Below are 27,929 nucleotides of genomic sequence, written 5' to 3'. Positions count from 1 at the left end.
ACGGATCCTTTGGTCCCAAGAAGGACAAGAAATATGTCCTTGGTCCGGTAAAGTCCCTTACCCAAGTGTCGTTGGCGCCTTGATGTAATAGGCAAGCCATACTAGACCGGACATGTGTTCTTGCCGTGAATCTCTTATATATGTTTAGCTCATGTTCGACCATGAGGCACTAGAAATAAAGACATACACGTCCCTTACCTTAAGTAATATTGGCGCCTTGCCTTGATGTATTTGTCATGTCATACACATTCGGACATGACTATTGATGTAAACCTATTGTCTAGGTTTAGGTCATGTCCGAACATAAGGGACTAGGACAGGATAAAATACATTCTATGTTACCTATAAGGAACTAAAATTTGAGATTACATTATACTAACCAAAACCCAAATAAGGGTTAATATGTTTTTGATTGATAAGGTTATCTCTCTGATCCACAATGATAGATCACAAGCAAGTTATGTCTTTGCAACGCGGTAGCACTACTTTACCTTGGTATTGAGACCATTAGTCATTGGCGTCCATGAAGCTCAACCATCAGGTTGGGATGCGCCAACTTGAAGAACATATACGGAGGTACAAATCAGGGGGAGTATACGTGTTGTACTATTTTTCCTTCACCATGGTTTTGTCCCACTGGGTTTTCCTTGTAAGGTTTTAATGAGGCAACATCCAAAGCGTATTACAATCCCTGTATGGTTATGGCGTCCAAGGGGGAGTGTTATAACTCATATTGTCGATGTCCATAACCGGCCTGGTCCATAACCAGCCTAATATCTAGAGAGAGAGAGAGGCGGCCGCATCAGGAGAGAGATAGAGAGAGAGAGGCGGCTTGGACTTAGAGAGAAGGGGAAACCCTAGTTTCCTATTCCTTTTATTTGTACACTTTTCATATTTATGTCTTTCCATTTATCTCTTTGTAATTCACATAAATAAGGATACTTTATGATTGAGTAATAATGAGAAGAACTTATCCTTAAGTTTACAACAAAAGTATTATTATGAGCATTCCGAGAATTACGACTGGGGTTCTCAAAATGCATATATATAACTATTAGTATTTAATTATGTGTATCTTAATTTGACGCCAAAACTTCTTTTTTCAGATACTTTGAATTGGATTTTCGGTAAAATTAAAATACATATAATTAAATACTAATATTTATATATACATGTATATGTATTATGAAAACCTTTCCGGTAAAACCCCCATGTGAGGTGCTCTAAACTTATACAAAACCAGAATACATTTTGAATTGTTGGTTGACACATAGTTAAACTCTCCATACATGCCAATATTAGGGTGTTTGACCGCATGTATGTGGCCAACAATATGTCCCAAGCTACTTATTGCCAACCTGTCTTAAATTCTTAATGGTGTTGAATTTACAACTCTCATAGAAAGGATAGCTCTAATTGGAGCGTTATAATGCATATATTTTATGCATGGAATTAATTTGAGTGTTGGAATGGACATCATTATAACATGGCCCCTCCAAGTATCCGATTGTTTTTTTACTTAAACCCACAGTTTAGAAGGCTGCATAAATAATTAAAGTTCAAAAAAGGCTGCATAAACGAGGACTGTCTAATTGAGCAATAAACGTTTTGATCAATCTCTATATATGTAAGTTAGTGTTTATCCTTATAGATGTAGTACATTGAAGTTTTGAGAAAAACTTGGAATGAATGTGCATTATACGACAGATAGGTATGGGTAATTACTTTCGGCCTATATACGTTGATATAAACATCAAAAAGTGTTATATTAGACTATGACTGAAAACGTATTGTATAAAATATTCATATAGAGCAACTTCTGAGATGTCCATATATATTTTATATATCCATCAAGAATATGTGGTAAAACCTCAAAATTTCTTAAAAGAATTCGAAACCGTTAATTAAAAACTATACATGATATATCTATCAAATCGAGCTAAGTATGATAATAGTTATACCGTACATCACGAAACCCTAGCAACGAATAAAAGAAATACATATATGGAGAGGTTTTGCTAAGTAACCGTATGAAAGACAAATTAATATGCATTCCTCTAATGTCTAGGATCGATCTATCAAGATGAGAGAGGAAAGAAAAAAAAACACGAACGCTCAAATATGCATATTAACTGCAAAATAAATACCAAAGATCCCAAATGAAAGAGGACTCCACAAATGATTTAAACACACATGTAAATTCAATTAAAAGGTGGTCTTGAAGGTGTACCAGCTCTCCATCCTAGCAAATGAGGATCACCGGAAAAACCATAGCCACCCACATTACCTCCTAACTGTCCCTGACCCGTCACTCCCGATGGTGGAGAAGCTGATGGGGCTTGCTGCATCTGCGGTGGTTCTCCTCCTCCGCCGCCGCCACCACCGCCTTCTTCTTCCTCCTCCTCAATAGGCAATCTCTCGAAAACCGCATTTGAGAACGAAGCAGCCATTAGTATAACCGGAGCAGACGCAACAAGCGGAGCCACGACGCTTCCTCCAACCACCTGACCTTGCCCTCCGGATAAAAATATTGACAAACCACCAGCACCAGGGGGTGCAGGTGGTGGCAAAACGGTTCCCGTTAGCGAAAGAATCTCAAACCTTCCATGTAAAGTCACAACTCCACCGGCTCCAGCCCCAACACCACCGCCGTTACCGGGCGTGACTGGCTGACGGAGAGTGACGTTAGAAACGGTGCCGTTTCCCCCTAAAACGGAGATTCCTCTCCCTCTCCGCCTAGCGTAAGTGGAAAGACTCTCAACTATGTCAGCTCCAGGAGATACTTCAAGAACGTGAGATCTAAGCGTGTTCGGGCTATCACGCGTCACTATGATCGGTGCTTTAGGTTTGTTCTTAGATCCTGGTGGACGTCCACGTGGACGTTTCCCAGGTGCTGAGCTTGATGTAGCTGGATCTGAATCGGGTCGCCCCGTTTGGTGATGATGATCCTTGTTTGAGTGATCAGATTCTCTTGAATCATGGGACGGTTGCTGCTGCTCCTGTTGCTGGTGTTGTTGTTGCTGGTGATGGTGCTGGTCAAAAAGATTGATTCCGCCTTGCGGTTGAAGCTGTTGTTGGTGGTGAATCTCTGGTCTGAAGAGGTTATAAAAGTATCTAGAAGCTCCACCGCCTTGCTCGTAACCGCCTTCCATCGCCGCCGCATCTACTAGTTCCCTATCCCACCACTGTTTATTCGCCAGCTCAAATAAATTTTCTTGATTCTTAGTTCTTGAATCTTGATACTTGGTTCTTCTGGCTGATATATTGAGAGGTGAGGAAGAGCATGAAGAGAGAGAGAGAAAAAATAACTCAGATAGAGAAGTCAAAACTCAGGATTTTGAGGAGCCACTAGCTAAAAAAGGGGTGATTAGTTACACAAGCCGACAAAACGAAAACAGACCAAGAACAGAACTAGACTAAAGACTAAAGCAAAGAGAAAAGGGTCACTTATGAAAAATGATCTCTGGTGAGGGAAAGGTAAGAGGAAACCCTAGTTATGTAGCTTAATTAGGGCAAGAGGAAGAAGCAGCTCCTCCTCGTCTGCGAGACCACGTCGTTGTTCTGATGTGCTCTTGAAGGAGAGAGAAGGTTGAGATTCATGTGCGACTCTGCAATATAAAATTTTGGTCCTCTCATTGAACGAGGAAAGTAAAAGCAAAGACATACACCGAGAATTTAGTGAAGCAGTCCCTATATTATATTTAATAATATACTAGCTTTATATTAACGTTATTACTTATTAGTATAATATTATGAATATATGAATAGAAAAAATACTATATATTACGAACACAATCCGACAAAAAATATGTGCGTAAATAGTTATCCTTACATGAGATCCCCAAAGATAACTAGGGCTTCAGTATTTGGCTCCAATCGGGTACAATAAAAGAAGGAAATATTGTGAAGAAGTTTTATAAATTGAAAGCCTGAGATAAGGACATGGAAAAAAAAGAAGATAAAAGGACGATTTGTTTATCGGAAACTATAGACGAAATATAGAAAACGCATCATTTATTTAATTTTCAACACAAAATGTCAAGTGGAAGTTGGGTACAAAGCTAATAAACGAATACTACAAGGCCACAAAGAAGACTTTAAGGCGCGTTGAAATTACCTTTAAACAAAATTGATCAAATCAACTTTATCATGTTGCTTATAAGCTAATTGTTTAGCTTTAATGTTATTAACAACGTGTTTTTGGTAAAAGGAAAAATGAGTAAAATTATTGAATCTTCCTTTTACTTGAGAAAATATTATATCAAATGTTTTTTTAGGTTTTGTTATAAACTTAACATATTTAAGATTTAGATTATCTTTTGTGCTAATCTTATCTTTTAAAGTTATCTTAGTGTCATTAGAGATTTTTAGGCTAGTTTTAAATGCTGATATATTGCTCAGCACCAAGAAAATACTTGCCTACAAATCTCTAGTGACACTAAGGTAATATATGAATGATGCAATATTTAAATTCTACCGTTCTCTTTATATATTTACATGGATGTAGTGTGTTAGCGTTATCAAAGTTTCTCTTTTCTTTTCTTTTCTTTTGTTACTAAGAAGTTCCCATTTGTTACATTTAATATATATATATATATATATATATATATATATATATATATATATATATATATATATATATATATATATATATGTGAATCCGCTTTTATTGTCGTGTGTGAGAGGGCACAAGATCATGTTTATTGCAGGTCTTTTAGATTAGGGTTTTTAACGTAATATAAGATACGGTATCTTAGTTTTTAACTAAAAAAACTAAGAAACGTTTCTTATATCTCTTATTTAAGAGATGTCTCTTAGTTTTTTTTAGTTAAAAGCTAAGAGACCGTATCTTATATTACGCTAAAAACCCCAACCTAAGAGATCTGCAATAAACATGTTCTAAGCCGCATAACTAGAACTCAAGATAATGGTCCTTTCTAAGCATGGACATTCATATATCTATTCCAGTACGGGTCTGTTTTTCAAGTATTGGATTTTTTGAGTTTTGAAACTAAGTCTCATTCAGATATTAAAATTTTTGAGGTCAGGTTCGAGCCGAATCTTCCCGAAACCGGGTGGATTCGATTCCGATGTGTAGAAACTAAAATAACCAAATAACTAATGTATTTGCAATGGATTCATTGTGATAACGACAATTATTAGTTAACCGATTCGATTCGAATATTTTATATTTAATTATCTAAATATACCAAAATAACCAAAAACACTCATTAGAAACGGTTTTGTTTTAGTATTTATATTCAATACATAAAAGTATTAAAAATAACTAATATATTTAATTTATGAATTTAATTTAAATTATTAAAATAAATATAAGTACAATAATATATAATAGTTTAGATATATATTTACATTTCAGATATTTTTGGATACTCCTTTGGTTTTTGGTTTGGATCAGGTTTGACATCGTTTCTTTGGATATAGCAATTTAGGATCCATTCAGTTATTTACTCCAGGTTTGATCAGATTCGAACCCTAATTTCAGATCAATTTTGCGTCGGTTCTTTAGATCCGGATATTTTTTCTCGCCATAGTCCCTTTGTTAAAAGAGAAAAGAAGAAGATAATGGTCCTTTTACTATATCAAGGATGTATACTATTTTAAATATCATAAAATGGACTGGGCCCTTTTTAGTGAAATTTGGAGAATATTAATAGTCCATTAATCTGAGATTTTAACTAATAATTGTCGTTATCACAATGTCAAATTACGTTGATATTTTTGGTTTTCAAAAATAATTGATTTCGAGTCTGGTGTACTACTATTTTTTGTTTTCTATAAATTTATTTAAACATGAAACCAATCGTTACAACAATCGTAACTCTTCCAGAAACTAGGTCTAGGCGTTCGGATATTCGGGTCGGGTTCAAACATGTTTCTTTCGGATCCGGTTTTTTCGGGTCCTAAATAGTTAGATCCAATAGGTATTTAGAAAATTTGGGTTCGGGTTCGGATCGGTTCTTCTCGGGTCCGGATCGGTTCGGGTCTATAATTAAAATACATATAATTTTTCGGGTCTATATCGAGTCCGGATAGGGTTCGGGTATTTAGGATCTGAAAAAGACATGACATACTTAATTCAATCAAATTTAGTTGATATTTGTCATATATATCTAAAATTTTACAAAGCAGCTTAAATGAAACTATTAATAATTAAAATAAAATATTTTTAACTCTAAATTTTACATTTTAAAGCTTCATATTACTTAAAAAATATTACAAAATAATAATAAATGTTGTTAACAAAAAATATCCCTTATATAATAAGCACAAGTCACCTAGCTAATCAAATTTTGACACATGTAATTATATTTACAAAATTAAAATTAAAAAGTGTTAAAAGTCAAAATAACTGTAGGCAACGGTTGCTGGAAAAAAACCCATCACCCACGAACTTCCCTTCTCAAGTGTCTCGGTTTGTTATGGTTTAACCATTTTTACAAATACTCCCTACGTTTCAGAATGATCCATGTTTTAGAGTTTACACACTTATTAAAAAACACGTAAATTTTTGATAATAAATGTATTACTTTCCGTGTTTAGCTCTTTTCTATGATTTTTAACCAATCAGAATTTAATAAACACAATTAATGTTTTTGAAGTTTACAATTTGACATTATTACATACATTGAAAATGTAAAATATTGATCTTTTAAAAACAAAATATTTTTCTAAAACAAGGATCATTTAGAAACGGAGGGAATACGTTTTTGTTATAACACTAATATTCAACTATTTAAAAAATATGTTAAGAGTATTGTATATCTGTTTTTGTGTTACCATTTAAATCTCAAAGTTGGTGTTGACTACAAAAAGAGGCGATGGAGAAGTATGTCAAAATACAAATTCAACCAAAAAAATCCAGAATGTGTTTTCTTTAACCGGTATTTATCTAATTGATCTTTATAAAGGCTTCAGATTCTAAGAAAATTTTCAAACAAAAAGTATCAATAAAAGTTTGATTTTTATATTTTATTTTAGTTTCAATTTTTTAATATTAAAATAAAAATTATATTTTTCAGAACACTAGAATTTGATTAAAACAAACAGTACAAGAAAACATGGGGATTCTAATGGCCGAAATCGTCAGAAATTCGTCATAATAGACCGATTCCGACGAATTTTTGACGAACCAATTCATCGGTATCATTTTGTCGGAAAAAAGTATTCGTCGGAATTTCGTCAGACCTTCCGACGACTTTCTAACGAATACCGAGAAACTTCATTCTGACGAACTTCCGACAATATTCCGATGCTGACACACGAGACCAGAGTTCATCGGAAAAACTATGTACCGACGGAAAACGTTCCTTGGATTATACCGACGAATGTAGTCCTCGGAAAATACTGACGGACTATGGGGCGTCAGAAGATACCGACGGACAATGGTTCGTCGGAATATTTCGAGGAACCCCCTCAGTCGGAAAATACCGACGGACTATGGTTCGTCGGTATAGTCCGACGCCCACAATTCGTCGCAATATATCAATTTTAAAAACGAATTAATTTTGCATTTTTATATATTTTTTTATACTAAAAATTAATTAATAAATAAATAAAATCTGAAATTTAAAACTAATAATATTATAGAATTTAAATTCATACAAACCGAAATAGAAAAAAAACATTCATAAAGTTTAAAATTCATACAAACCGAAATAGAAAAAAAACATTCAGAAAGTTTTAAAAAGCAGAAAAAACTAAGAACTCGAAGACATCAAACGATCTAGCTTATGCATTATCTCGGCGTTGAACTTCTTCTGGGATGCCAGCTCAGCAAGGATAGTGGCATTCTCCGAACGGATCGTGGCATTCTCAGAAAGGATAGTGGTGTTCTGCTCCTCCAATGCCGCAATCCGTTCATCTTTGTCATGTAGCTCCTCGAGAATCATGGGATCGGCATACGGAGCTTGCGAAGAAGATGCCGGATACAAAGAAGCACGGCGGGCCAACCCAACTAAACAGCCTCCTTTCCTTTTAGGAACCGCCTAAAAAACTATTTAAAGTTAGTAAATAGGGACAAGTTAGTAATCGACATTATAAAAAACATATATTAATAAAAAAAATTACCTTTTCAACCATCTCATTTATTTGCAATAGGGACAAGTTGGTTGAAGTTCCCGTAGAATCGCCGTCATCAGAGAGAGGCTGAGATTGAGATGCTATTTCAGCTTCCACCAAATCAACGACACCTTTGATCACGAGGTCCTGAATTTGACCCGTCTTCTTGTTAGTGTAAGCCACCTTAATGAGTTGGAGACGATCAACGGGATTACCGTCATTTGCTTCGATCTAAAAAACCGCTATTATTAGCCAAGGAATATATAAAATATTTATTTAAAAAATATAAAGATAAATAATAATAAAAAAATTACAAGTTCATCCTCCTTAGTAGACATAGAGCAAACGCCGAGGTTGTGCACATACATACCTTTTCCGCCACGATCGCTCTTCCGGTTCTTGGAGTTCCTAGAAGACGTCTCTGCAGTTTTTTCCTTCTCCCAATGAGCTATCAACTGCTCCCACACCGTCCCGTTGATGAACCGTGGCCTCTTGTTCTTCTACCAAATTGTCTTCCACGCGTTCATCTGCTACGTATAAGAGTCCATGGCCTTTTCGTTGAATTTCCTACGGACTGTTTCCGTGAGATCGGAGTGCCAGTTGAACTCTTGCTACAAAACAAACATAATTTAATAAGTAAATATATTAAAAAATGTAAATACTTAAAAAAATGAAGAGTTACTACCGCAAACTGACGAAACCACAACTCTCGTTCGTCGGAAGGGATCACACTCCACTTTAAATATCCAAAACGGAGCATGGAGTACATCATCTGGTTGATGCTCCTGCTAATGCATTTTCTCGACTTGGTGAACCTTTAAATAAAATACAAGTTAGCAAGTTAATTAACGGAAAAAAACATAATGCTACAAATAAAAAAAATACTAACCAAGTGCTATGTCCTCGTCGTGGGTTGGGTTGGAGAACCGGGAGATGCTCTCGACCTGGTTGTTGAACCAATAGTTCAACTGGCATGACCCCCGGATCCTGTTGAGCAGTAACGGGAGCTGGAGCGGGAATATATGCGGGAATCGAGTTTTGTTCGTGAGACGATCCCGATGCACGGGAACTGCTCTCCGAACTACGTCGAAGACGGGCTGCGGGGCGGGGTTCATCCTCGGACCTAAAAAAAAAATTAATATTTCTATTTTTAATATTTTCATTTATATATTTACAAAAGGTTTTATAAACGTTTAAAAAAAAATTATTAAACCTTTTATTATACATAGTTTATTACTGGAAACTTATAAAAAATTATAAAAATTTTAAATTTTTTTATCATACATGATATATATATATATATGTATACAAAATTATAAAAAATTTATAAATATAGAAAAATGTTGTTAAATATTTTTAAAAATTTTCAAAAACGTTTTATTATACATAGTTTATTACTGGAAACTTGAAAAACGTTTTTAAAAATAAAAAAAACGTTTTAAAAATAGTAAAATGTTTTGAATTTTAACAAAAACAAAAAATAATTCCAAAAAAAAAACTAAAACAACAATCCAAACAACAATCCTAACTTATATATCCTAAACTATCCATTCAATCCTAAAAATTTCAATCAAACAACCTTAAATCCGAGATCTAACTTCCAAAACCCTAGACAATTGAGATAAAACAAAGTTGGGATGATTCTTACATGATTTGGGGTTTGGGGAAGAGATATGAGGGTGAGAAGAGGATTCACCGGTGATGGGAGGTCGAGAATGGCCGGAATCACCGTGAGAGAGAGAGAAATCGCAGAGAGGACTGAGAGAGAGGCAGAAATAACGAAGAAGTAAGAAGAAGGGTAATTAAATATATACCAATTGGCGATTCGCGTAAATTTTCACGCGGTTTGGTTTTCCCGGGTAAATTGAAATTCCGACGGAATTGGTGTCCGTCAGTATATTCCGACGGAATACTGACGACCTTTTCCGACGGAATTCCGACGACTTAGTGTTTAGGGTGTTGATTACAAGTATCTAAATGCAAAATCCAAATCTTTGATAATATATATAGTATTTGCATAAAGATTTAACAATAAAAATGTTTTTATAACACGATTTTACACAACAATATTTTTTCTAGTGTAAGATTAGATGAATATGATTGTATAAGTATATGAGTGTTAAGATGAGATGTTATGAAAACAATGATATGCATACATAAATATTTTAATGAGTTGTTATATTTGAACGGTTGCGATCTAATACTATACTAAACACTTATTATGTGTTATTTTCATAGTTTTGGCATCTAAATTTATAGATTTTTATGTTTGAAATTTTTTAGAAACACATGTCCTCGGTAATTCGTCGGAATATACCGACGACATTCCGACGAACTAGACAAGTTCGTCGGAATGTCGTCGGTATATTCCGACGAATTACCGAGGACATTTCCAAACTTCAATGAAACCCTTGGCCGTCGCTATGTCGTCGGTATTTTGAGAGGAATTTCCGACGGACCTATAATAAAAAAAAACTAATCAGAATCTTCTGAATCTTCATCAAACTCCCCAACCTCAGCTTCTGGCTCCGAATGTACAACAGCATCAAGTCCAAACAAAGTCAAATTCTCAACGAGTTCAAAATTTGCCAAATCTTCAACTGCCTGGGCGTTGCTGGTAGACTCTGGTTGCAATGGTTCATCATCATCAGAAGTTCCATCCACTCGTTCTCTTGGGTTGATTTACGTTACAGTAACCCATGGATCGTCTCTATACGTCACCCGAGGGTAACTGATGTAGCACACCTATAAATATCAATTATACATGTATTAGTAAAATATATAACATTAATTAATTATATTGGTAAAAAAATTATGAATAGATTGACATACCTGATCAGCTTGCGAACCAAGAATGAATGGATCATAATATTAAAGTTTCCGCCGCGAATGAACTGATGTAACACCAAATGCATCAATCTTCACTCCTCTATCTGGGGTGGTGTCATACCAATCACAATAGAATACTACACGACGCAATCCAACCATTCCAGGAAATTGGATTTCCAATATTTATTTTATGTTGCCGTAGTAGACATCGTCACCGGAAGAAGATGAAACACCAGCATCATATGTTGTCTTAGAATGACATCCTTGCGTACAAAATTTTGGATATGATTTGACCACATAGTTTGGTTCCTGCACAAATTCGCGTTTCCAATCATCGAACACAAAACCTCTGGCCAAACCATCATTCACCTATAAATTAAAAACATATATGATTGAAAAGTTAATTAGTTTATATTAAATTTAAACTACTCATTTGCATAGGGTAATATGATATATGACTCACATAACTACGAAGCCACGCAGCAAATCCATTATCTCTAAGTTGTTGAATCTCATCTTCTGTTGCATACTTATGAGTCATACGCAACTCCGCCATATATACACTATATATAAAATATTATCAATATGAAATAAATTTATTGAATATTAATCTAACAATAAATGAATAAATATTTTTACCTCTCATATTGTAGAACATTTTCACAGTTGGTGAGCAAATATGTTTCCAAATGAGCGTGCTCAGTGTCCGTAAGTCTCCGCTTAGTGAATTTTCCACTAAGTTGTCATATTTCCTTAAACATGCTTGGGACAGTAACATGATATGTTGCTCTCTCCCCTCTGTCATCATGTCGAGCAGGTCTTCGGTGTTTTGTATGCACTTCTGGTGGAAAATAATTTTCAGCAAAGATTGCAGTTTCTTCATTGATCACTTGTGCCACTATAGATCCTTCCACCCTGCTTTGATTTTTGACCATCTTCTTCAGATGATGCATATAACGCTAAAAAATATACATCCATCTGTACTGCACAGGACCACCAAGTTTCAATTCTCTTGCGAGATGAATAGCAAGATGTTCCATTACATCAAAGAATGATGGAGGAAATATCTTCTCAAGGTTGCACATGCTGACTGGTGCGTTTGTCTTCAAATTATTAATACCTTCTTCAGTCACTACTCTGCTGCATAAGTCGCGGAAGAAAACACTTATCCCTACATAGATAAAAGACATAATTTTCATAAGTATTAAGTTTATATAAGCATAATTGTTAAATATAAAAATAAATTAAATTGTAAAAATATAAGATATCTGCAGTTGCTTCATGAACATTATGTGGCAATAATGCTGAAAAAGCAAATGGAAGGAGGCGCTGCATAATTACATGACAATCATGACTCTTCAAGCCAGTAAACTTTCCTTCGCTTCTACCAACGCAGTTCCCCAAATTTGATGCATATCCGTCAGGAAATTTCACTTTATCTGTAATCCAATCAAATAACTCTTCTTTTCTAGCACCATCCAGCCGATAAATGGGAAAAGGAGCCGTACCGTTCTCATCAACGTGAAGTTCAGAACGATCACAGATATCGACTAAATCCAACCTTGACTTCAAATTAACCTTCGTTTTACCTTGGATGTTAAGGACTGTGTTCATCAGATTGTCGAAGAAGTTCTTCTCAATATGCATGACATCTAAATTATGCCGCAATAGATGACTCTCCCAATATAGCAGATCCTAGAAAATACTCTTTTTGTGCCAGTTATGTAGCTCTCCAACCGCACTGACTCGAATATTTTCATGTCCACCTACATCTGGTGTCCTTTCTGCATCAAAATACCTAAACTGCTTCAACAAATCTTTCCCACTAACTTCCTCAGGTGGACCATCAAACACCTGCTTGTTCTTCGTAAACGAAGTCTTACTCCTACGGTATGGATGATCAGGTGGTAGAAATCGTCTGTGACAGTCAAACCAACACGTTTTCCTTCCGTTCTTTAGTTGGAAAGCATATGTGTCATCTTGACAATATGAACATGATAGCCTCCCATGTGTTGTCCATCTAGATAACATACCATATCCTGGAAAGTCACTTATTGTCCACATAAGTACTGCCCGCATCTGAAAGTTTTTTTTGCACGAAACATCGTATGTCTCAAAACCATGCGCCCATAGTTGTTGCAACTCATATATTTGTGGTTGAAGAAACACATCTAGTGATCTTTTAGGATGGTCTGGCCCGGGGACGAGAATTGAGAGAAACAAAAACTCTCGTCGCATGCACAAGCTCGGCCGTAAGTTGTACGGTGTCACAATAACTGGCCATAGAGAATACTATCTTCCATGCTATCCAAATGGGCTGAAACCATCAGTAGATAATCCAAGATAAACATTTTTTCTCTCTTCCGCAAATTCCGGATATGTTGACTGGAAATGTTTCCAAGCCTTCGCATCTGAAGGATGTCTAATCTCACCATTTGTGGAATGCTCTGCATGCCATCTCATTGCTTTTGCTGTGCGTTCACACTGATACAACCTCTTCAATCTTTTCGTCAAAGGCAAATACCACATTCTTTTGAACGGGATCAGAATTCTTCCCCTCGTCTCCTGATAACGAGGTTTCCCACAAAATTTACATACATTTCGTGTCTCATCCGCTCTCCAGTAGATCATGCAGTTGTCAATACATACATCTGTCACTTCGTACGGTAGTTGAAGACCGACAACAAGTTTCTGAACCTCGTAGTATGAACCCGGTGCAAGGTTATCCTCAGGTAGAATACCTTTGACAAAATCAGTAATCGCATCTATACATTTTTCAGCCAAATTATAGTCTGTCTTAATACCCATTAATCTAGTTGCAGATGATAAGGCTGAATGACCATCTCTACAATTTTGATACAAAGGCTGTTTTCCTGCATCCAACATGTCAAAAAATCTCCTAGATTCAGGATTTGGTTCTTCCCCTCTATAATGATCATGTACCATCTGCTCAGTACCTACACCATAATCTATATCCGTTCTAGATTCTTCTAACCTAATATCTGGCTGAAGTTCACTAACAGGCTGAGGTTCGCTAGTACTACCATATTCATAACCAGTTTCCCCACGAAGGTACCAAACTTTATAATTACGTGAAAACCCTTTCATATACAAATGAGTCCAAACATCAAATTCTTTTATAACCTTATTATTATTGCAAGTAGAGCAGAGACATCTTAACATACTACTTTTTGCATCCGGTTGCTGTTGAACAAGCCTCACGAATTCTCCAATCCCTTGAACGTATTCTTTCGTAAGCAAATTGGTGTTGGGATCCAAATGAAGTTTATCCATCCACGAACGATAATAAGCTCCTGAAGACATAATTTTCACAGAATTATTATGACTAAAGAGAATGAAGAGAGAATGAAGTGTGAATGAGTTGAATGAGGAGGGGTTGCATTTATAGGAAATTGCTTACGGCCATCCGACGACTTTCCGACGGAATTCCGACGGATGTAAAGCAGTCCGTCGGAATACCGTCTGTATTTTCCAATCTCAAACGGCTATAAACGGTCATATATATTTGTCGGCAACGGTCACATGGTTCGTCGGAAATTCGTCGGAAAATTCCAACAGAATACCGACGACGGTAACGGTTATATTTGTTAATCGGAATGTCGTCGGAAGTTCGTCAGTATATTCCGACGAATTTCCGATGACTACAACGGTTATATGTTTTATCGGAATATCGTCGAAAAGTCTTCGGAAAATTCCGACGAGCCATGTTTCCTCGGATATTCGTCGGAAATGGCCGACGGAATTCCGACGACTTCAATTTTTTGGTTTTCGTCGGAAATTGGTCGGAAATCCGTCACAAATGTCCGACGATATTGAAGTCCGTCGGAATTCGGCGTGTTTTCTTGTAGTGAAAATAATTTTAGTGTAAACAAAAACTGCCTTGTGCTATGCATGGGGTGATGATACTAGTTTCAACTAAATCATAAAATAATATATATAAAATATAACACAAAACATCATAGTTTTAGATATACATGTTTTCAAGTCGGATACAAATCGGTTCTTATCGAGTCTATTCGGGTCGGTTCTTTTCGGATCCGGATCTATTCGGATCGGTTCCTTTCGGTTTCGGGTTTATTCGGGTAAAAACAGTTTTGACCCAAAAGGTACTTATAAATTTTCGGTCTGGATCTAGATCGGGTATTTTTGAGTCGGTTCCGGTTCGGATTTTCGGGTCCAGGTTAAAATGTCCAGGCCTACCAGAAACCAAAGCCGAGTTCAGAGAAGGAACATCCGGGAGCCAACAAAGGTTTAGTTACTAATTTGATCTTCATTTTCATTACGTAGTAATATCAGCAAAAATTACTAGACCACTAATTTACACTTTCTTCAAATAATTTGATATTTATATAACCCATCGAAATAATTGCAAATTTATTGAAGTGACTAAACTGGGTCCGACCTATTAATGCTTGGACCTCTTTGGATCGTGACTGGCTGTCCTAGTTTTAACTTCATACTGCACCCATATAGTAACACCTAAAGCTTCTCAACGTGGACGCATGTGCGCTGAACCATATAGGACCCTTCTAAAAACAGATCGGAACTGTCTAGACTCATGGTGTGCGGGGCCCACGGACCGTCGTTTTCATCGGCGGAACCTGCCAAGTCAGGGTGCAGTGCAACGTACTTGTATCGGACACGTTAGCTTAATCCGCACGTGCACAGGCAAAAATCACGTGCAGTCAAAAGGTAAGCTATGTGACCACGTGGAGGCGGTCGGAAACATCGGTAGTCCAAATCTTTATCCAATCGCACCTATCCCGAATCTATCCAGTTTATCAATCACTTTCCTTAAGGTTTTGTACTTGGGCTCACTTCTGCCGTATTTTACAATTTTCAAAATAAAATGTGTTTTTACGTGTTTAATTGAACAAATAAAAAAGTTACAACAAGATTTGACTGTAATATGGATACTGAAAGAAAAAATGAACGCAAGTGGAAGCTGTTTAACATGCATATACCAGCCCCCTTTTTGTAACAGCATATATTATATTCGCCACCTTTCTAATATTACTTGAAAAGTTGAACTGTACAAACGCAGTCAAAGAGTTACAAAGCATTACTGAAAATTATAAAAGACAGTGAATGCTTAATTACTAAAGGTGAGAGCAAAATCGATTTGGAAGTGTGGTTAACTAAAAAAATTGGAAACCAAGTTGTGGATAAAATTTTACCTTCTGAGCATCGTCGAGTCCCGGACAGAAGATCAATTCAAGCACAAGTAAACTTGATTGTCGTTGTTGTGAGTGGACGATTCACCATGGTGGACATCCACCATCTTTTTGTTCTTTAGTACTTCCATATAACTCAGCCGATTCAAATGGGTGGATACTTTATAGTTACTTTGTGAAGCCGTTATTTAAGCCCTGGAGCTACGTGCCAAATTTAGTACAATACATGTCTCCATAACTATAATTAAGTCTATATATGAGACGGTCCAGAGTAAAGTTATTACAAAGTAAAATGTTTTAGATTTTTTTCTTATTCCACAAAGATAGATTTTTTATATTGTTAAGGTACTTTTTTATACTTTTGAGGAATATTAATTGAGAATATTTGAATTGGTTAAATTTCATTGGTGGAAAATTATTGGAAAGTGTATAATAAAATAAAAAATAAATTAAATTATAAACATTTATTAAATTTTTAATAAACGTGCATATTCTAGAAAATCTTACTTTAGGAACAGAGGGAATATATGACTTATGACCCTACTGGCTACTGGTCTAGAATCAAACCATTTCTTTCTAATCAGTCACATATAATATATATCAATGATCTGGTTCGTGGAGTTAAAGAATCAGAAATTTATCTCACACTCATTTAAATAAATAAAAAATCAATACATATGTGTCATAAGATAACTTGATCCCTTGTGTTCCTTATTACCGCAAGAGTTATTTATATCAACAAACATTTATCAGTTCAAAGATATTCCGACATAAACTGTGATAAAAACATCATTTAAGGTGATAAAGATTAAATATGCAAATAATTCAAATATATATTTTGAGGTTTTTTGGTATTATAATTTATATACTATAATTTTGAGGTTGGGAGTTCAGACAGAGGGGAAAAAAATCTTAAAACCAAAAATATTTGTATTGATAATTCAACCTTTCGGTTTAAGAATTTTTTAGACAGTGATCATTTTTTTTTGTTGAATGAATGTTAAATTTTATTCATAAAAAAAACTTTATTACATCTAAGTGCATCCCGTGTTTAAGAAGAATTACAAAATACTTTCCAAACCTTCGTATCAAAGACTCAAACACAATTTTATACCCTCGTTGTGAACCAAAACTGCAATGTACACTCCATACCCTTAACATACTTCATTCTCAATAGGCTAAGTTTTTTACGGATCCTTTTTTCAATCATCTTCTTTAACGCTGCCGTAGCCATCAAGTGATCATTATATATCGATACTATACTAAATCTAGTAATCTACATTTGATTATATGCTTTTTAGAACAAAAAGATCAATCGACAAGTCAAATCCAGCTGGTAATCAAATTATATCAGTGAAATCATACTTTATTTGGTTTTGTCGCACGGAATCTAACATGTCCCGCTTCGTTGCTTTTGTATGAATAGAATTATAGAAATGAATGATTGGTTAAATAATATTAATAAGCTAGTATAAATGAGGATATATTATTACTATACACGAGAATAACCGCTTGCTTTTTTGCCAACTGAGTTTTGTTAAATGGGTCAAAGCCCAGACAAGCGAAGCCCAACAAATATACAAACAAACCCAAAAACATTAGACGTGAAAGAGATAGACATGTCTTCCTCAACGCTTACAGCCGCTTTTCGCTGCATGTTCACACATGTCAAGATGAAGGTCACGCCGGAAGCAGGAAAGAGGCACGTAGGAACTCCGCCGTCAGCGAAAATAAAACAGTGAAGGAGCCGAACAACCGGATCCAACTTTATACACACCCTAATCGAAACCCACCAGAGCTAGGCTTCATCAAAGAAACACAATCGCCTACAATCGATTCCTCAGCCTTCGTCTTTCAGAAAGATGGAGAAACAAGAGTCAATCGGACAGAGTAGGTACAAGAAACGCAGGTCGAACACAACCAAGAAGATCCCCATACAAAACCGCTGTCAACACCTAAGAAAAGTGTGACGCGTAGGAAAAGCTGGCCGCCCATCCCCAGAGAAGAAGGCAAGGACGCCAAAGACAAAAGTCGGACGACCACCGAAAGTAAGGCGCGACGCCAGAGTCAGAGCCGGTTGGATAACACCGAAACCGGAGAAGAACGACGAAACAAAACAAAGATTCGACCGACATCGAGGCTAAAGGAGCCCTCCGATGTCGGCAAGATTGCGTAATCCTTACCCGAAGTACTCTCTTTGATTCTCTCTATTCTCCTGCACGTACTTCACTTTTATTATATTTAACAAAAGAAAACATAAAGAAATTAATTTTTACAATCGACTCTGACTTGACATTCTGTTAGATAATTTATAGGATGAACGTGAACTGTATTGTATTGCTCCAATCAATTTGGAGAACTTGGTATCCCAATATACCCATGTTACTATACAAATAATTTAGTGTGCAATACTTTTTTACTAAGGTAATGATGGTCACAACATAAGAGCATGATTATCCCATCAAACCCGCTTGGGTTTCTTAATGATTATTTAATTATATAAATATATTTAAGTAGACTTAAGAACTCTAGTTAAGAAACTCTCATTTTGAGTGGTCCAATGAGAGTTTCTTAATTAAAAGTTCTTAAAAAACAAAATTAAAATTTTTAGAAGAATTGAGGAAGTTCACTTACTTAAAAAGAAGAAAAATAAACAAGAAAACCTTACTTGATCGTCTCAATGCCAATGCCAATGCCATTCTTAGAAGAAAATCTCAATATGATAGCGGGAACAGTGTCACGTATTGTATCCGTTTGAAATAGAACATGCTACGTGACTTCCATTTGAAACAGAACATGCATATTCATCACAAGCATTGACTAACCATATCCTAACTCTAACAAGCTTTCATCAGTTGCATTCATTAACCTACCTACTATCCACAACGAAAGCAAGAAAATGATATAGAGTTTTGCAGACTTACCTCACCGACAGTCTCACAGAACTGGATGTGTTAGACTAGCCTGTTCACTTCGCCCTCAACCACCACTAGCACTGAAATCCAAAAATAACTTCATATTACATTGGAGCACATAACTTAAGTAGACAATACATATGATAACCTCCTTCATATGAAATTCAAACACAAAACAATTTAAAATTGATACCATGCTTTCTCCAGTCACATATCTAACAAAATTGAAATTCTAAAGAGGCAAACCTTAACTTGAAAATTCAAACGCAAAACACCTTCAATCACAACAATATTCACCATTGACACATAGAAAAGGAAGTGAAATCCGAAAGACCACAAACTATGAAGAAATAAACACGCATGACTATCACCAATATATGATAATTATCAAAACTAGGAAATCTTCAAGTTAATTAACTAAAAGCTTCAAAATGTAAATCAATTCCTCGGTTACATGAATCAAAGGGCAACATTTAAGCACACTAAAATCTTGATTCATGACTATCAATACCCCGAGACAACTACATATAAGCATATGCATCACTAATCCATAGGATAAAGGTGAGAAAGTTACATACTTACCAGAAGCTGATCTCCAAACTGAAGACATCGCTCGCCGGAGGAGGAGACGCTTTGAGGACTGATAGAGTCGTCGTACGTCAGAGAAGACGAGAACAGACGAACGAGACGCTGTGATAACCGAGAGAGTCGTCGATTGTGATGGATTTCGATCCTTCTTATGAGGTGGAAAACGAGACAAGTCGGAGGAGGCGCCATCAGTACCGAGAGATTCGTCGATTGGTGGTGGATTTCGATCCTTCTTCTGACGGAGTAGATGAGAGAAGACGGAGGAGACGTGGTGAGCACCGAGATAGTCGGCGGTGAGTTTTGCTCCTTCTGACGGAGAAGACGGAGGAGACATCAATTGGACTGACACAGTCCTCGTCCGTCGTCGGTTTGGATTCTTCTCCTCTGACGGAGAACACAAGAAGTCGAGAAACGGTGAGAAAAGGAAAGGAAGAGAGAAAAGAAAAAAAAACCAAAAAACGAGATACTGACACGTGGTTATAAAACTCCCCTAAAAATCGGTTTCCAAAACAGCCCATTAAAGATTGGTAATTCTTCTTTTCTTTTCTTTTGATTTAATTAAATCAAAAATTTTGTTTAAATTTGAGACGTGGTGAGCACCGAGAGAGTCGGCGGTGAGTTTCGCTCCTTCTGACGGAGAAGACGGAGGAGACGTCGATTGGACCGACACAGTCCTCGTCCGTCGTCGGTTTGGATTCTTCTCCTCTGACGGAGAACACAAGAAGTCGAGAAACGGTGAGAAAAGGAAAGGAAGAGAGAAACGAAAAAGAAAAAAAAACCAAAAAAACGAGATACTGACACGTGGTTATAAAACTTCCCTAAAAATCAGTTTCCAAAACAGCCCATTAAAGATTGGTAATTCTCCTTTTCTTTTCTTTTGATTTAATTAAATCAAAAATTTTGTTTAAACCCCCCCCCCCCCCTAAAAATTATGACGGAGGAGACGTCAATTGGACCGACACAGTCCTCGTCCGTCGTCGGTTTGGATTCTTCTCCTCTTACGGAGAACACAAGAAGTCGAGAAACGATGAGAAAAGGAAAGGAAGAGAGAAATTTTTTTTTAAAAAAAACAAAAAAACGAGATACTCACACGTGGTTATAAAACTCCCCTAAAAATCGGTTTCCAAAACAGCCCATTAAAGATTGGTAATTCTCCTTTTCTTTTCTTTTGATTTAATTAAATCACAAATTTTGTTTAAATTTGAGACGTGGTGAGCACCGAGAGAGTCGGCGGTGAGTTTCGCTCCTTTTGACGGAGAAGACGGAGGAGACGTCGATTGGACCGACACAGTCTTCGTCCGTCGTCGGTTTGGATTCTTCTCCTCTGACGGAGAACACAAGAAGTCGAGAAACGGTGAGAAAAGGAAAGGAAGAGAGAAAAGAAAAACAAAAACAAAAACAAAAAAACGAGATACTGACACGTGATTATAAAACTCCCCTAAAATCGGTTTTCAAAACAGTCCGTTAAAGATTGGTAATTCTCCTTTTCTTTTCTTTTGAGTTAATTAAATCACAAATTTTGTTTAAACCCCTCGTCCACATAGGACCTGCGATAATTATGGTCCAAGAGAAGCTAGTAAAAGTCAATTAAATTAGTGGTCTCCACTACATTGTATAAACAAATTCAAAAGCAGTTGTGATTAATCAGAAATTACGGGTCACCTTTCCAATAATGCCCAATCCCATTCTCATATCTTTGGCGACTTGTGATCTGCCACCACCCCATCCACCAAGTTTTAAAATATAAATTATTAAGCAAGAAAATAAAACAAAACCAAATGTCTTTTTAAACTTTTAAAGTCTCTTTCATTATGTTCCTACTCGTTTTGTATCTGAGCAAGCCTTCATAGTTTATACTATCTACATATCTAATTTTTTTTTAAGCGAGGAAATCTATTAAACTGTAGAAACGATAAATTATTTTACGCTGCCGTCAAGATAAAAGCTTTTTAAGTTACAAAATTTTGATTATAATGTGATTTGTATATAGTGAAATTAAAGGTGATTTATTGATTAGACATTACTAAATTGGTTTGGCAACATGGGCAAATTGCCAAATTGGTTTGATAAGTGGCCCACATGCCCACGTGACGGTTTTGGACTTTCTGAGTGTGTCGAATGCTTTGGGCCATCATTCAATAAAGATGACCCCGCACAAGACAAGACAAAAAGTCTTTGAAATCGTCCACGTAGACATTGGTATCGGACAACGTGTACCTGTGACGCGGACGGCCAAGTATCTTGTTACTTTATTGGGGGTTATTTGTGAAATAACAAAAAAAAAAAAAAGTTTTGTGGAAAAAAGATAGAGCGATAGGAACAGAAAAGAGGACCCGGAGCTTCTAAGACACGTCAATCTCCCAGGCATCTCGGATTCGATCCGTACCTCCTGCGGTAAGGCTGATGGGGGTCAACTGGGCCGGCCCGTTGTGGTCCAGTAATAAGTTGACAAAAAAAAACAGAAAAGAGGAAAGAGAGTGTAAAATTAGTTAGTTAGTTAATTTTGCGTTTTTGTTTATTAGATGCAAATTTCCTACTTCATTTGTCCAAGTTTTTTATATGGTAGTTTTAGACCTAGATGTCCACTCAAATAAAGTCTATTAATAAGTGTAAGCCCAATAACAACAACTGAATCGATTCTTCTTACTGGACTTCTGGTTATATGAGTCATCCCTCGTAAGAGCAACATTATCCATAGCACTCTTAATGGGATGCTTAATCACTTTTTAGTATTAAATATGTGTTAAGCATTTGATTAAGAAATTTCTATATTTTGATCCTCCAATGCAAGGTGCTTATTTTGGGGTGCTTAATAAAATAAAATACTAAACATTGTCTTATTTTAGATAAAATTTATTTATTAAGTAAAACATATTAAAAGATAACATTTTAAACATAGATTACAAAAAGAAAAACATAAAAATAAAGATTAGTATAATAAACGAGAGTAATTTGAAAAAACATGCGAGATAATTGGTTGTCTTCATCACGTCCAAATTTACGCCATACATGTTCAACCAAATCACCTTTGAGTTGTTCATGCATTTGTCGATCACGAATTCTAGTCCGAACACCCATCATATTGGCGATATTTGTAGGGATATCTGTAGAATACGTGAGATCGACATGTGAACTTCCGTTGTCTTCTCCTTGTTGGAACTCGGAAACATCAAATTGAGTGTTTCCATCTCGTTCGTCTTCTACTATCATATTATGGACTATGATACATGCTCTCATAATCTTACCAATTTTGACTTTATCCCAAAAAGATGCTAGATTTTTAACGATGGCAAAGCGAGCTTGCAAGACTCCAAAAGCACGCTCGACATCTTTTCGGACAGCTTCTTGGCGTTGAGCAAATAACACCGCTTTCGGCCCTTGTGGTAGTGAAATAAATTGGATAAAAGTTGCCCATTTCGGATAAATACCATCGGTGAGATTGTAAGTCAAGTGGTACTCTCTTCCATTGACAGAGTAAGTCACTTGGGGAGCTTGACCATTTATTATGTCGTCAAAAACAGGTGAGCGATCAAGAACATTAATATCATTTAAGGTACCTGGAGGTCCGAAAAACGCATGCCGTATCCAGAGATCATATGAAGCCACCACCTCTAAAACGATTGTTGGTTTGCCCGAACCACGAGAATATTGCTCTTTCCATGCGGTGGGACAATTCTTCCACTCCCAATGCATACAATCGATGCTTCCTATCATCCCGGGAAATCCACGATACTCTCCAACATCAAGTAGATGTTGAAGATCAGCTGGTGTTGGTCTTCGTAGGTACTCATCGCGGAACAAATAAATGATTCCCTCCACAAAATTCTCCACACATGACCGAGTTGTCGTTTCACCGAGCCGGAGGTATTCGTCGACCGTATCAGCCGCAGTACCATATGCCAAGACACTGATAGCTGTTGTACACAATTGGAGTGCTGAGAGACCAAGCCTTCCAAGACCATCTTTCTTTTGGCAAAAGAAGTCAACTTCGCTCGAGAGTCTATCAACAATGTGCATGAACAATGGCTTGCTCATCCTAAAACGTCGTCGGAAATAATTTTCAGGATACGTTAGCATTTCACTGAAATAATCATTCCATAAACGTACATTGCCTTCTTCACGATTTCTTTCGATATAAGCTCTTTTTTTCTTTTTTTTCATCGTTCTTCTTGATCAATTTGAATGGTCAAATTCTCAAAAGTTTGATCAAAATGCATATCAAACTGCTGATCAAAGATTTCATCAAATTCATCATCAAATGATTCATCTAAAAGATTTTAAGAAGAAGAAGCCATATAGAAATTGTGAAATTATGAGAAGGATAGAACAAGAGATTAAAATGGTGAGATAGAGAGAAAACGCAAGCAGAAAAATGAGTTTAAAATGGTGAAATTAAAAGGTTAGTGGTTGTTGATATGATTAAAGAGAGGAAGATGAGTTTGACAAAGATTGGTGGTGTTAGAAAGCGAGAGAGAGGATGAGAGTCTTGGTGTTGTTTTTGAGTTTTGGTGGTGTTAGAAAGCGGGAGAGAAGATGAGAGTCTTGGTGTTGTTTTTGCATACAAATCGAGGGAGCATTTTAAATAGAAAGAAGCATCTACATTAAGACAGTGACACAACAAGTGGAGCATAGACGACATACACAAGTCTGTGACACAACACTACAACATGATTACCCTACGCAACATACACAAGTCCGTGACTACAAATGCGACATACACAACACTACAAAGTACACGACATAACAACATGATACTTGGCCCATGACTCCACATGCTACTTGGTCCGTGACTACACATGCTACTTGGTCCGTGAAAGAGACCTGAAACAAAGTACAACAACAACATATATATTAAACAGCAAGCAAAAACATATATTAAAGAGAAACCAAGAACAACAAGATAGAACAACCCGAGAACATCAACATATAACTTAAGCAACAAGCAACTCAGTAGATATCAGTAACCGAGACTTAAACTAACCCAGACTTAAACTAATTACTGCATCAACTCAGTAATGAGTTTCTGCTTCAAAGTTTCTTCATAATCCGCAAGTGGTCCTTGTTTAGCAATGAGAGCCTCGAGAAGCTTAATTTTAGACAGTTTTTCTTTCAAAGCCAAATCTTCCTTTTTGATGCTCCATATTGTCTGAAACTTAGACAGATCTTTCCCATCTCCCATTGTTTTCTTAGAACCGGCCTTTGCTGCCTTGACTCCCAGGGGTCGATTTGTAGCTTCATCATCATCAGTGGAATTGGCTTCAGGACATTTAGAGCTTGCTGAATGTGATACATCCCCACACTTCCTCTTTCTGGAGCTTCCATCATTTTTAGCTGTCGACAACTCACACCACTTTTGGTCATTACGCAACTCTTTCCAAGCATGGTCAAGAGTGAATTTTTTTTTATAGTTGGTGAAGAAGATTTCGTGTGCTAGCTTCAGAACATCATTCTCATTTTGTCCACTGGTTTTCTCTCTGGTAGCTGCTTCATATGCACCGCAAAACTTGCAAACAACGTCATTGATCTTCTGCCAACGATTCTTACAGTGAGTCGCCTCTCTCTTTTCACAGCCAGCAAGCTTAGGACTAGCATTGTAGTACCCAACAATTCTTTTCCAGAAGGTAAGCGACCTTTGCTCATTCCAAATTACTGCATCTTTGCTCGTGTTTAAGCACAAGCTGATGAGAACGACATCGTCTGTTGGCGTCCAGGTTCTTCTTTCTTTACGGCTGCCTCCATTGTCTTCAGCAAAGTTAAAATCTTTGTTGCCTTAACTGCCTAAGACGACTGTTAAGTAAGTCAACAAAGTTTGCAGACTCGCTAAATGGATTAAAATCCATTGCATAAGTCTAAGAGGAGTTGGAAGAGAAAGAAAGCGTTTTAAGAGGGAGGAGAGAAACAACAGATAGGAATCTGTTGAAGTTGGAAGAGAAAGAAAGCGTTTTAAGAGGGAAGAGAGAAACACTCAAAACAAATTCAGAGTTGACACATATCTAACTTCTATTAATGACCCTTTCACAACCACAATCAACTACAAAACAAGTAATTTATTAACAACGATTCAATTCTTTTTCACACGCAAAGCAATTCATTTCGGTACCTAACTCAACCACACAATATCCTTTTTTTCATTTCAAAAGATCAAATAGATCATCATTTCTATTTATTACCAACATTTATGCCAACAGACCTAAACATTAACTATTGTTCTCAACCACAAAGCTTTCAATGAAGACAGACCTAAAGGATGAAGACATTTACCTGTATTTTTGAAAGAAATGCACTCCTCTGCTTTGGTGATCCCTCCTCATCTACCTTGATCCGTGTAGCTCAACATACAAACACACAGAAGCAAAACAAAAATGAGTAACAGAGCAACAAATCAAATACATGACACACGATTCAATCCAGGCAAGAATCTAAATCATATAATTGAACTCATACACAATTCAATTCAGGCAAGAAGCTAAATCATGACACTCGATTCAGAGCAGATGATAAATTATATCATTTCAGATCAGAGTTCATTTCATTCTACCTGAATCCACAACATAATCAATACATTCTACCTGAACCTAAGTAACAGATCACATTGTCTTGCAATTTTACATGTATTGCGGACTAGATTCATAATCAATACAGTGAGACGCTTCTTGTTTGACGAACATTCGTCTCTTCATCACTCCATCTGAAGCAACAAAGACAGAGACAAATCATGATACAGAAACAAACACAACTAATCAAAATAACAGAGAAGGATTCATACATGCAAAGAAAAATTCTTAGCTTTACCTTTCATTTTGAATTTCGGAGACAGAGGCGAAGGCTTTCTTCATCGAGGTGAGCCGTCGAGGAGAGATTATCTTCGACGAGAGATTAGGAGAAGAGATCACGGAGGCGTCGAGGAGATCGTCCCAGAGAGTCGCCGAGAATTTGCTAGGAGAGCGAGAGACACGAGGAGGCCTCATCCTCGACTAATTCGGTTGAGGGGATATAATCTTCGAGGAGAGATGAGGAGGAGAGATCACGGAGGCGTCGAGGAGATCGAGACAGAGAGTCGCCGAGAGATTGCTAGGAGAACGAGCGACAGGAGGAGGCCTCATCTTCGACTGATTCGGTCGACGAGAGATAATCTTGGAGGAGAGACGACGAGGAGAGATCACGGAGTCGTCGCTTTCGCGAGAGAGAAGAGGAGATAGAGGCGGAGTCGTCGAGAATGAAACCCAACAGCCGCTTGCGTTTCGTGAGAGAAAGAGAAAGAGACGCGGTGAGATGAGCGCCCAACACGTGTCCCACAAGCAGTGGGTCTTGTGAGGCTTATTTAAGCACCGAGTCTTCCCTAATTACATCATTTCCTTTTTTTTAATTACTAAAAACATTAAGCACCCCTTTAAGCGTTCCGGTTAATGATGCTCTAAGATGCTTCATGTTACGCGATAGAAGAAATGAAGTTATGAGGTGATGTAAAAACTTCATAGATGCTGGATCTCGAGTCAACAAATTAGAAGGGCTTAAGTCAAGATCTTGGTTCCCAGTTTCTGTATGTGGTTCCAAGATCTTTAGTGCTTGTTGAAAGTTTCATCTTTTGTTCCAGGCTCTGTTCTTGCTGCAACTATTGAGGAACAATGAAATAGGTTTGAAGCTATACCAGATGAGGAGATTTAAAACTTTTATATTACACAATACTAGAGAGTGAATTTAAAAAGAATCAAAGAAACAAAAGGATATATATATATTTTTATTCCATATGTGAGGATTGATGAACAAAGAAAACAGGAAACACAAATAGTTTTGTAGTATTTATTCTCTCATATAATAGACATAGGCTTGGACGAAGTCTCTGCCCCATTAGCTTTCACGGACACAACCTGTAATGTTGAATACCCAGCCCAGTTGCTAAAACCCAAACATGGAAAATGATGTGGTTTATGAACTATCCCGACATCCACGCACCCGTCATCGTCAAGACAATACACAATCTAGCTACTGCTAAGATTTTCTCCAGCTTTCTTGATTTTGAAGAAACTCTTGGACAAATCTTCTCCCGATTCTGGCTTAGGACCACCCGTTACGTATGACGTACCATCGTCCATGTCGTCGGCAGAGATCAGCCAATAGATTGGGACACCGCAGGTCGTGTCATTGGTGTCCATCTGGATGTTAAGGTTCCCTGATTCGGGAACGAACCCAACTTTAGACTTCCAGTTTGAGAATATCACGGGAATGCCCTGTAAGAATATTTTATATTCTATGTGACCTATGTGTCTATTGGTTTAATATAAAGTTCAAGTTCATAATAATGTTGTAAGATTCTAATATA

General features: G+C 36.8%; 2 protein-coding genes across 2 annotated transcripts; both read right to left on the bottom strand.

The window, feature by feature from the left end:
• Positions 1 to 2,031: 2,031 nt before the first annotated feature.
• Positions 2,032 to 3,699, bottom strand: LOC106421316 (AT-hook motif nuclear-localized protein 27-like). The gene has a single exon (XM_013862156.3). The coding sequence runs from the start codon at positions 3,150 to 3,152 to the stop codon at positions 2,202 to 2,204; it is 951 nt and encodes a 316-aa protein (XP_013717610.2). The 5' UTR covers positions 3,153 to 3,699; the 3' UTR covers positions 2,032 to 2,201.
• A 20,906-nt stretch (positions 3,700 to 24,605) lies between these two features.
• LOC106448357 (glutathione S-transferase T3-like) lies at positions 24,606 to 26,577 on the bottom strand. Its single transcript, XM_013890253.1, has 3 exons — positions 26,402 to 26,577; positions 26,250 to 26,297; positions 24,606 to 25,338 (listed from the first exon to the last, which is right to left on the bottom strand). The coding sequence occupies exons 1-3, from the start codon at positions 26,575 to 26,577 to the stop codon at positions 24,606 to 24,608; spliced, it is 957 nt and encodes a 318-aa protein (XP_013745707.1).
• Positions 26,578 to 27,929: the final 1,352 nt, after the last annotated feature.

Source organism: Brassica napus, chromosome C8 (assembly GCF_020379485.1).
Source record: "Brassica napus cultivar Da-Ae chromosome C8, Da-Ae, whole genome shotgun sequence".
In the NCBI taxonomy this organism is placed as follows: domain Eukaryota; kingdom Viridiplantae; phylum Streptophyta; class Magnoliopsida; order Brassicales; family Brassicaceae; genus Brassica; species Brassica napus.
This window is presented reverse-complemented; position numbering and strand designations above follow the sequence as displayed.